General features: G+C 43.6%; 1 protein-coding gene across 1 annotated transcript in view; it reads left to right on the forward strand.

The window, feature by feature from the left end:
- Positions 1–12,546, forward strand: part of NDUFS4 (NADH:ubiquinone oxidoreductase subunit S4) — a gene marked incomplete at its 5' end in the record, with an annotated part of 38,371 nt that overhangs the window by 23,904 nt on the left and 1,921 nt on the right. Inside the window, one exon of the mRNA XM_015562610.1 lies at positions 2,085–2,158. Within this exon, the coding sequence (XP_015418096.1) occupies positions 2,085–2,158 (74 nt within the window). The remainder of the gene's footprint in view (positions 1–2,084; positions 2,159–12,546) is intronic.

Here is a 12,546-nt window from a genome sequence, read left to right on the forward strand (position 1 = left end):
ATCAGTGCGTTCTATGATGTAGACATATCTATCTATATAAAAGCCTAAGTGACCATTATGAGCAGTACGATCGGTCGACCGGTCACTATGGTGTGCACTGACCACCAGGGACAGACGCTCAACACAGGAGCTGCCCCCTGGTGATCAGTGCACTCCCACAGGAGGAAGGCTGCTCCGCCAGAAGCCGGGCTCACGGCTGGCCCCACCAACAAAAGGTGAGAGAGTCCCTGTTCCTCCACACCCCCACCAGCATTTGGTGGTGTCCGTGTTCTGGATTTGGGTTATTCTAATAGGTGTATAGTGGTATCTCATTGTTTTAATTTGTATCTTCTTGATGACATGATGATGTAGAGCAGTGATGGCGAACCTATGACGCGTGTCAGAGGTGACATGCGAACTCATTGTTTTGGTTGATTTTTCTTTGTTAAATGGCATTTAAATATATAAAATAGATATCAAAAATATAAATCTTTGTTTTACTATGGTTGCAAATATCAAAAAATTTCTCTATGTGACACGGCACCAGAGTTAAGTTAGGGTTTTTCAAAATGCTGACACGCTGAGCTCAGAAGGTTCGCCATCATTGCCCTAGACAGTTGTTTTCAAAGTACTCTGTATTAGATAAAAAATGGCTGACATTGTGAGCGCTGTTAGCACCTCCCCTCCCCCCAAGCTGTTTGCATTAGTTTAAGATGCACTGGGTATGTAGTGTTAATAATTAGTAACACTTCACTTATTTGAAATTAGAACTTCTTAATAAGGTATGTTTTTGTTTGTAAGGGGAGAAGACTAGATAAGATTAGGTACTGGCTATTCTGAAGGAAACTGGTAAGTTTCTGAGATGTGTGACTAATAAATGCATGGTGCACTGGGAAAAGTGGTCATAAATCCTGTGGCCCCAGTGAAATCAGTGACCTAAATCTCCATTGTGGAATGTGGCCCAAACGCTAACCAGCAGGACGGCCTTGAGTTGAATAAAAGCTGCTGCTAGAGAAGCAGCCAGATAAGCGAGAAGCCTCCGCTCTCCCTGGGCCTCCTAGAATGTCATGTGTGCCCAGGCGCGAGCTGCAGATCGTTATCACTTCAGTAGTCTCACTTAGAAAAGCGTGACATTCGACTTTTCTTTCCTGTCGATGTAACTGGGAGAATGTTTGTTAAAAACATCTCATGTGGAAATTTAAATAGAATTACATTTTGCTTGGCAAAATGAAGTAGAGGCACGATTTTAGGTATTTTGTATCTTTAGATTTGTATATTTCATGGAAGTGTTGTAAATCACATGTTTGTAGAGACTAAAGAAATTTATGAGGAACAACTTTTTCCATACCCAGTGGTTGAAATGCTATGATGATCTTTTGTTAAGTCACATGAAATTTTAATGTGTTCATCTCTATGCAAAATTCATCCATTGCACTGTTTACTGATAGCATTTGGTTAGTTTTCAGTTGGGGCTATTATGCATAAAATAAAATGGAGATTCTTGTACATGTCTTTTGGTGAACCTCTGATCTATTAATATGCCAGTTTGGGGTATAAATGTCCTTTTGGAGAATGAGAAAAGTCATTAGATTTCAAAAGTCAAAACGAGTGATTTGTAGGTGGTTGAGGAAGAGTGGCATGAACGTGGCCGGCAGATTCCTGCCAGGCGACCAGCAGCAGCGGGACACGCGCTCAGCGCCCAGGCCTGTCTGTGCCTTCCCACCCCATCCTCCGGTGATTTCGTCTCGCGCGGACGCCAAGCCTCCTCCGTGGAGCGGGCCTCTCCGTCTGCATCGCTAATGCAGAGAAGGAAGGGGTCAAAGCTTCTGTCCGCGTCTGGGTTTCCCAGGGACCAGTTTGAAATCACTGTCCCAGAAGGCACGGTCCCCTTCAGAATATACAGTCTCATTGAGGAGCAGTTAGCAATCTGATACTCCGCCAGGGAAGAATTTTAAAGAGTTTATTCCAAATAAGATATTTCATCAGCACTGTACTTATTTATTATTACAGCAATTGTTTATATTCTAAACATTTTACTTTAAGTATTGATTGTTTTTTCAGCCAAAATTTAATGTTAAATCCTGGAAAAAAATTGTTTCTTTCAGGGCCGATCCCTTGTCCAACATGGTTCTAACCTTCAGCACCAAAGAAGATGCAGTGGCCTTCGCAGAAAAAAACGGTATGCTCTGTCTGTTTTTGTTTGACTTTAACAATTAAAAGGAAGATATGAGTTTATGTTCTTAACATTAATCAAAACCAGTCAGGAATATAGAGTTTGAGTAGGAAGAAATTTTTCAATGTTATCTAATCCACTGGATTTAAGAATTTTACAGCAGGAGGGCACCCCCTTCCAAAAAAAAAGAAAAAAATGTAACACGGAATGCCCACAAAACATGGGAAAGCCAAACTGCTCTCACCTGAAGCAGAGGCAGGGAGTGAACTGTGTCTGACTCCTGCCCTGCTGATGAGTCCCTGCAAACCTCTCACGCCTGGTGCTCCAGTCTAATTGACCCTTCAGTTTGACACCTCCGTACGATTTCCTTTCTTACTTTGAGCCAGAATCCCATGTCTCTTACTCTACGTAATAGCTCTTCAGTTATTTCAAAATAGTTATCGTTGTCATATTCCCTCTCGATCATCTCTGGTTGCATCATTTTATAACATTAGTCTAAGACAGTAATGGCCAAGGCCTCTCACTCGCTCATCCACCCACCCCCTCAGCACAACTCCCAGTCCTCCACACTCTGTGGTCAGTCTGTCTATCTTTTATACTGTATTTTCACTGCACCTTTTCTGTGTGTAGTAGATACACAATACCCTTGAGTTACCGCTGCCAACAGTATTCAGTATAATAGCGTGCTGCACAGGAGCAGTGGGCTGCACATGCCACCGAGGTTGCAGTGGGCCGCACCATCCTGGTCTGTGTGATGCCTCTGGGATGTGCACACAGTGAGGACATCACTGCACAGTGACACATCCCTCAGAAAGAATCCCTCCCCAGCGCTAAGCGGCTCATGGTGTATGTTGATCTTGCTGTCGAGAAAATACAAAATGTCTTTTTGTTTTCCTCATTTTCTGTTGTTGAGCTATGCAACACAGTAGTGAGAAGAGGCTTTGGAGTTAGGCCAGTATGAATTCTAATCCTAATTGTGCCACTTCGAAGCTATACGATTTTGAATTAATTTCGTGTTGAAATAGCAGTCTTATTTCATGGTGTACCTAGTCCAGTACACAGTAAACACTGGGTAATGCTCTCTGCTGTTGGTCTCTTTAGGATTGAAGTGCACTACTATATACTTGTACCTAACGCATGCTGTTGTTCTAGTTGGTCAGGTTGAATTTGATCTAACTTAGTTATCTATGTGAATGAAATAATACCTATTTAAGCAATCTACTATAAGGGAGTATATATATACATACTATAAGGGAGAGTGTGTGTGTGTGTGTGTGTGTGTGTGTGTATGAAAGGCTAATATGCTAAGTGTCTGGCCATCTGGGTAATGATGTCACGTAGCAATGCCCAGCTTCCTCTCCCTAGCAAGTAGCCTCCTTGCAGTTTCTTCAGCCCAGGAACACAACTTTCTCTATAGCCAGGTGGAAATACTTTACACTGTAACCAAATGTCTGTGAAGCATTTTCCATGCCTCATCTCATTTGATCCTCACAGAAGTCCTGGAGTAGGAAGATAGGAGACTCAGTGGAATCCTATTTTCTTTTCATTAGCAAGAAAATGGAGACGTGTCTAATTAAGCAAGTTTGTTCTATATCTATAAAAGGCTAAGTTGACTCATGCATTCACAATACATATAAAGCTCTCGCTGGCGCCAGTCGCATGCGTGTATTTCGATCTGTTATTGTCAATCATTACTTTGGTTGACACTTCTACTATAGAGAAAGGGCGAATAGCGATATTAAAATATTTCTTCTAATTAATTTTCTTTCAATGTGCACAAATTTGTGCACCAGGCCACTAGTATAAGTATAAAAGATTATCAGTGTTATCTAACATATTTGACGTGTAAATGTGAAAGAACTACACAAGTTATTTACATTTGCTTTTCACCCCAAGTTAGTATCATTTACTTAAGACCAGGAGTCTGAAGCCACACTGCCTAGGTGTGAATCCATATTGGGTTTCTTACTATTTGTAGACCTTGTATTTCCATTTTCTCCTGTGTACAGTGGGAATTGTGAGGATTGAATGTGTTAAGTAAAAGGAAAGTGCTTAGAACATAGTTAAGTAGCTATATAATAGTACATACATTTATCCTATTAGTAGTAGACTTATAAAAACTTTTTTAAAATCACATAAGTATAATTCATGATTAACAAATTGATTTTTGGCAATTTGGACAATTTTTAATGGCATAATTGTTCTCAAAGTGGTCCTAGTCTTTAAAATATCATTTTGATTTAAAATGAACATTGCTCTCATTATTAAGCTGTTGTTGGGGAGAAAAAAATGCTATCTACCTATCTAGGTTCTAATAATAAAATTAACATAAGAAAGATTGACAGGAGGAAAAAGATTTAAGCATTACGTACAGGGGTCCATAAGAATGTGAGGCCAAGGACAGGTCATGAGTTGAGGTTTCTGTGCCGCCCTGAGCTGAGGAGTGGGAGGGGGCCTGGGCTTCAGGGGGAGGAGGGTAGTTCACAGGACACTGAGAGCGGATGTCTGCCCTGCCCTGCAGGTAGGTTATTCAGATGAAAGTCTCTTCGGGGAATCGCTGTCTTTCTGGGCTCAGCCACCTACCTGAAGGTGGCTAAGGGGGCGGGGAGGGTTCCTGTCTCTGCTGGGCAGGATGGCCTTCAGCTCAGAATGACCCCAGGCCCAGGTGGCACATCGGGGGCCATGTTCATGTCCCTTCACTGAGTAGAGCTCATCCAAAGCGGTTCTGCTGATGCTCATCCTACTTGTAGCAAGTCATCCTTTGAGGTCTGTAATGTGAGTTTAATAACAGGACAGCTAGTAAACTGTTACATCTCTCTTAGTTCTCTCTGAGGGGTCGCAAGGGCACATGTGAATTGCAGGTGTGAACTAGCCACTGCTGCTTTTGAAATCAGGTGCTTTTCCAATCTGATGTCTGTCTCCCCAGGAAAGAAAATTGGGGAGCATTATTACAGCCAATAGACAGAATAACTTGAAAAAGCATAATGGATAGTACCTTATAAAACTCCAGGCTCACAGTGGATCAGGAATTGAACAAGGCAGCAGGATTTATATCTGTCTTAGTCACTGCTTTTCACAAAACCTACATAATGGATACTTGTTATCTGGTGAAATTACTCACTTTCTAAAATGTATTTCTCTACTCAAGAATTTGAAGCCACTCTTATCTCTTGGGAAAGTCCTCGATGGTTATTTCACCATTGAATTCACTTGTGTTCTGCCGCATTTAACATTTAGCATTATATATCTTAAGTAGGTAAGTTCTGTTTCTCTAGCTATTATGACAGTAACTCTAAACAAACACCAGTGAATGGTACAGCATCATGGCTGAAGGATCTTTTCAAATTGCCTAGCAACCTCTCCATTCTGATTTGCCCTCTTGTTTAAGTGGCTAATGGGGGGACACGTAAATGGATCTCTGCTCCCCTCACACCTCACATCATTTTGTTAATTAACAAGATCGCATACCATTAAGTGGGTGAGCAAATGTTATCTGAGTGCAGACATATTTGTTCATCTATGCATTGTCTATGACTGCTTTTCCGCTATAATAGTAGAATTAAATAATTGTAATAGAGACGATATGGTCCCCAAAGTCTACAAATACTTTCTATTTGGTTATTTACAGAAAATATTTACTGACCCCTGGTCTGAACTGTTACGTACACAGCCTCAGTACTAAGAACTTTTCTTCTCTGACATTTATATAAATCCAAAAGTGCTCTTTGTTCAAACATCTTGAAGGGTCTATGCTTACTAGACCAACTCGGCTGATTATTCAGAGTTCTTCACAACATAAGCAGTAGCTTGTCCCCTAAGCACTCACTAGCTTTATCTCACTTTGCCCCAGAGCTGCTTTCCTCCACCTGTAGCCTCACGTTTCCCTCCTCACCGTCCCTGCCTGTGACCGCCAGCTCAGTCTTCAAATACATTGTAAGTTTGATCGCCTTCCTGACCCTTTTCTTATCCCCTTCCCCACCCTCACTGGGTGCGCGCTCTCCTTAGTCTAGCCTCCTCAATAACCTGGTAGTGTGGTTTTGTACTTTACATATTGGCATGTATTCCGTAAGGCGTGGTGAGCCGCTGTGGTATGCCGGCAGCGGTGGCTAGGCTTTGGGATCAGTAGTTAAGGGCGGCATAGTGCTAGTACTCAGCTGGAATATTTTATCCTGCCGACTGGCTTATAAGCACTGCCAGGGAAACACCCCGTCTGGCCCATCTTTGTCTTTTAATGTGCTCAATAAATATTAGTGATGTCATAAATTATTCTCCGGATCATGTTTTAAGATTTTGTACAAGGTACTTTAATTTGGCTACTTGTTATGCCTTTTAGAAGAACTGTTAATTCCCTCTAGTTAGAAATCTGAGAAAAGAAAATTGTAGGAGAATCATTAGCAATTTCTTACAGGTTAGTGTGTTTGTAAAACACAACCACAGAGTTTTTCTGTTAAAATTAATTTGTAATTTTAATAATTTGAGTGTATTAAGGGTTCACACCCTGAAGTATATTTCAGTGTACTTACTAGTGAGCTGATCATTTTATAACTTTAGAGTTGTTTCCAACCTGTTATTTGTTCCAAACTCTTGTAAGTATACTAAAACCTGGGAGTTAATACAGCAAGACCAAAATCAGTCACCTCGCCTAGCATAGGGCCACGTTTCTAGATTTCTAGCACAATGTTTTTTCTGTGATACTGTGGGGCTGGTAGATCTTCAGAATTAATTGTATAGATCTCTACTGTCCAAAATGGTAGCCACATGTGACTGGGTAGCACTTGGAATATGACTAGTTTTAATTGAGATGTAAAATTCATACTGGATTGCAAAGATTTAGTATTAAAAAGCAAATAAGATATCTAATAATTTTTATATTGATTACATAATAAATGATAATATTTTGGATATATATTGGGTTAGGAAAGTATTTTAAAGTTAATTTTACCTGTTTCTTTTTAGTCATTTTTTAATATGGTACTAGAAAAGTTTAAATTGTATGTGTGGACAGCACTGACCTAGAGTACTTAGCAATATACAAGGATATGTATTACTAGTATGTGTACATTCTAAATATTTCATTAATATATTATCTTTGGTGAATATAAGAGGAAAATCTATTCAACCTAGAAAAGTCTACATTTTATACTAAAGAAGTAGATGTATTCTTCAGGCACCAGTATGAGTCAAAGTGGAAACTCATATAATAATGAAATAAAAGACTTAAAGTGGCTATATAGTTAACATTAATAATGGATTTCAGAAGTCAGGTGTGTGAGTTCATAAGAATGCAGCGTAAGTCATTCAAAAAATATATGGACAGAATATCTGCAAACAATCATTTAAGCCTATTTTCAAAGAAGACAGTGAATGTCATCTAATTTATAAAAATGGATGAACATAACTTTTTAAATATATATTTTTATTGATTTCAGAGAGGATGGGTGAGGGAGAGAGAGAAACATCAATGATGAGAGAGAATCATTGATAGGCTGCCTCGCACCCCCCCCCACCACCACCACCACTGGTGAGCAAGCCTGCAACCTGGGCATGTTCCCTGACTGGGAATGGAACTGTGACCTCCTGGGTCATAGGTCAACGCTCAACCACTGGACCACGCTGGCCGGGCAACATAATCTTTATAGAAAAAAAACCCCTCGAGATATGACATAGTAATTCTGAGACATAATATACCATAAATATGCCAAACATATAGGGTGGATATTCCAAAAATATATCAAGAATACCAAGAAAAGAGATTGACTACGTGTGGAGTAGATCCTAAATGCCTATATATTATTAAAACTGTGTAACCTCCCCCAGTCAGAATGGCCATTATCAAAAAGTCAACAAACAACATGTGCTGGTAGGGCTGCAAATTGGTGCATCCAGGATGGAAAGCAGCATGGAGAACCCGCAAAAACTACGTCTGCTCTGCCTCTGAGCATTTATCCAAAGAAAAGGAAAGCACTGATTCAAAAAGATGTATGCACCCTGCACTCATTGCAGCGCTTTTATAATAGCCAAGGTATGGAAGTAGCCCAGGTGCCCATCGATAGATGAATGAATAATGAAGATGGACTATTATGCAGCACTAAAAGAGAATGAAATCTTACCATTTGAGACAACATGGATGGACCTAGAGCAGCGGTTCTCAACCTGTGGGTCGCGACCCCTTTGGGGGTCGCACCACCCTTTCACAGGGGTCGCCTAAGACCATCCTGCAGATCAGATATTTACATGACGATTCATAACAGCAACATGAAAGTTATGAAGTAGCAACGAAAATAATCTTATGGTTGGGTTACAACATGAGGAACTGTATTTAAAGGGCCAGAAGGTTGAGAACCACCGACCTAGAGGATATTACGTTAAGTGAAATAAGTCAGACAGAAAAAGACAATTATCTGTTTCACTTGTGTGTGGAATCTTGGGGAAACAAAACAAAACAAATGATGTTGTACATTCAAAACTAATACAACTAATATAATGTTGTATACTAACTATACTTAAATAAAAATTACAACTAAAAATAAAACTCCATCGACAAGTGATATTTATTCCCCTTATTGACATATACTGGCCTACAAGGTACATGATCCAAACTAAAGAAGTAAAGATGCAGCCAAGTTAATGTTTTTTAAAATCACTGAAGTTGTGACTGATAGCTATAGGGTTGTCTGATGCCAGGAGAGCAGCGCCGGGGCTCTGGTGTGAAACCGTCCTGGGCAAGAAGGGCCCGGCCAGCTCCCGGCACTCGGCACATAGCACACAGCGTCCGAGACGCTCGTGCTAGCATGTCCCCCGCAGATTAGCCTCGGACGCTGGCATCTCCTCTGACTGGACAGCTCCTCCTTCCCATGCAGCTCATCCAGTCAGGTGTCCAGTTCCTAAGCACTTCCCGCACCGCCTGCTTAGCAGCTCGGCAGGAGACACCTGTGCGCCCTCGGGGAGTCCCAGATACTCGGAATGTTTCATTTTATTTCACATTGAGGCTGGGATCTGGGGAAGACAGAAGGTCGTCAGTAGATTGAATCCTTAAGCTAGGAATAGGGCCATGGGTGTCCAAGAAACAGTGTTAGGCTGCTCACTTCCAAGTGACAATAAAACTGACATATAAACATAGAAGGTATTGTGACTGTTAAGAACCTGAACTCTTTTTTTAAATTGATTTGTGAGAGAGAGAAACAGTGATTCTTTGCTCCACTTATTTATGCATTCATTGGTTGATTCTTGTATGTGCCCTGACGAGGGATTGAACCTGCAATCTTGGTGTATGGGGACGACACTCTAGCCACCTGGCTCCCTGGCCAGGGCAGAACCTGAACTCTCACACAAGTCATCAGGGACTAAAAGTTAGCACGTAAGGTCATCCTGATAATTCGCAAAACCTTTGCAATCCAGGCAGAGTAGACAAAACGAATACCCCTTCACATTGTAGGTGAAGGCAGGAAACAGTAAAGTAGTAAATCAAGCCCATCAAAATCGAGCCAATTTTGCTAAAATTTTTAAATAATTCATAGCTTTTCACACTTTTAGCTTTCTATAATCTAAGAGAAGTTAAGTATCCTTTTTGCAGCTTTTTATATCCACTCAGGTCTTGTCCTGAGTGTTCCTCATTCTGGAACAGTCACTTCACAGCCTTACTATTTCTCCCTTGTAAACAGAACACATTCCATGACCTACATGCAGAGTTGTACCATTGCCGCTGCTGCTGCGGAAGCTGCATTTACAGGTCAGTTAGGAAACGCAGCCTTAGGAAACCCACAGGGCCATGCTGTAGAGCTGTCTCTCAGTGAGCACACTTCTTCATTTACTGCAGCTCAGGCAGACAGAAAAGATGAACAAACCCGATGTTCTGTTTTCTTCTCACCCAACAGAGAACGGATCTTTAAAACCACTCATCTATTGAAAGGAATCATCACGTGATCCGACTGCAAAACCAATTCCCAAGAGTAGGAGAGAGCAGAATTCAAGTTAGAAAAACAGAGATCAGCAGAGTTCTCCTGTGCTCACCTACCGGAGCCGGGGAAGACGGGCCTGGGCTTAAACGGGGCCCCGCACCGTGAGGGCTGCCTGGGCTGGCCGGAGACCGCGGGGCATCTCCACAGAACCGCCAACTCTGTTAACAAAGAATGTTCCCCGAGATAAAACCACGACTCTAACACAGAGAGAAATGAGCATGTGCTGAAGAATTTATTTACTCATGGAAAGGGGAGCCAGACAGATGCTGGTCTAGCCAGTTCAAAGGAGAAGTCGGCACTCAGACTTATATAGACTTACAGAATGTTTAGATGAATCGCAGATGAAAACTCAGCTGGTTTTAAGGGCGTGGGGAGGGGAGAGTTGCCCGACAGCACCGAGTCTGTAGGTCTGTCAGTTAGAGTTGATTCCCGTTACTCATAGTGGCTGTACTCTGTACGTCAGCATTAACTCTCCGTTAGCGCACACCGAAACACTGCTCCTGCGAAATACAGGCTTACGTGCCTAGGAGCCTCGGATCACAATATTTTGTCAAACAATCAATACATTGTTTTCACGTGTGTCTGTGTAAGGGCGTGTTGTTGACTCACAGACATTGAACTCGTGGCCAACAGCCTGTCACTCACGCCCAGGGAAGCATCTCCGACGCGGGCTCGTCACAGCCGCCCGCACTCGGGCCGAGAAAGCACTCGGGGCAGTTGAAACGGCGACATCACCGGCAGGCGGCACAGAAATGAGGAGACGGTGTGGCTGAGGCCATGCGAGGACACTTGTGGCCGTGTGAGGGTGACACAGGCAGAGCATGACCTTGCCTGACCTCAGCGGGGAGTGTGTGGGGCGACAGATGTGTCACTGCCCTGTGCCTGCCGCACGGCCAGGGAAGCACGGCCAGTACTGGGCTTGCAGGGCAGTTCTGGTGAGAAGGGGACCCAGCACCCGCTCTGTGAACAGGGGAGACAACTGAGAGGCAGGGCAGGGTGAGGCACTGCCTCCTCCCATGGCTCTCCCAGCACCGTCTGGCCAGGGAAGCGTCCAGCTCGGCTGCTCGGGCTCCGGGAAGAGGGGAGTCTGAGGCCCTCCGCTGGGAGCCTGAGTAACTGCCTCGGGGGACAGGGTCCCCTCGTGCTTAGGGAGTCCCGGGTCTGGGTTACAAGGGCTCTCGGGACCCACACCCACACACACACCGCCCCCTGACCAGGCTCTGAGGGAGTTTTGGACATCGTGTTGCTGTATAGTTTTTTCTCTAGAAAAGTGTGTTCAAATTTCTGTTGACTGAGTTTCAGCTGTACTTTTGGAGCACAAACCAGTTTGTTTTTGTGGCAAATCCCCGATGAGGAAGTAAGAGGAACAATACTGTGTAGCAGCTATAGTGGATAAGAGTGAGCGTCAGGCAGGCCGTGCCTCACACCGAGGCCGGCACTTCTTTTGAGGGGGCAGCTGTGGCAGGTGTGGGAGGTGCCACCGTTTTCACCTTATTGGCTTGTTTAAATCATTTCATATAATTTTCATGGAGAAAATTGTTTTGCCAGTGAATGCAGAACACACATTTCTCCTCCATTGTGTTTTCTAAGAAGTTCTAAGATACTTTCCAGTTATTCTGCACCTCACCCTCCACCACCCCAAATACTAGATACGTGGGAATTTTAGAGTGAAATTCCTGGAAAGCTGTTGTTCTCCACTCCCCCCTTCAATTACAGTTTAAGTTGATGCTGCTTCGCCCGAGCTATGTGGGCACCCAGCCTGGCGAGGAGGCTTGACCCTCCCAGTGCCCACATAACTCGCTTGGTTCCCGGAGTCTGCTATCCTGCTATCCTGCCCCCGCGCCTGTCAGCAGCGACGCCGGGCCTGTCGCTGGTGCCGGATCAGGCAGTGGCTGTGCTCTTACACAAATGGGCGGTAGGAAAATCACTGAGCTAAAGTCGGGTTTGGGGTTCGGTTACTAGAGGAGAGAGACCTTTCGCAGGCCGGGGGCCAGGGTCCTAGAGGTAACATATTTCACAAGTACTAGAAGTGCTGATGGATGTTTCTCTGTATTTCTGTCACCGAAGCAAATATAACATGAGTTCTGCAAATGAAAGTGAATGGAATTAATTTCCCTTTTCTGTCTCACGCCTCATACGTGGCATTCACAAGCTAATTGTTGTGGTCTGGCTTATTCAGCGGTTTTTGTTGGCGTTTGAAAAGAATACACCAACATTCCTGTCAGAGGAAGTAGAAAATGCCCACCTCAGGGTGCAGGGCCGACGACACGCTGGGCGCACTCGGGGGGACAGTCCGGGGCTCACAGACGCCTGCCCGCTCCCAGGGCTTCTGCAGGACACGCCACTGAGGGAGGCCGATGCTCTAGGCATCCTGTGGGCCGTCAGGGCTGCAGGGCCGGCGGGTGGAGCCCTGTGTCTGGCTGTGTCCCCAGTGCA

This window comes from Myotis davidii, unplaced genomic scaffold (assembly GCF_000327345.1).
Source record: "Myotis davidii unplaced genomic scaffold, ASM32734v1 scaffold496, whole genome shotgun sequence".
NCBI lineage: Eukaryota > Metazoa > Chordata > Mammalia > Chiroptera > Vespertilionidae > Myotis > Myotis davidii.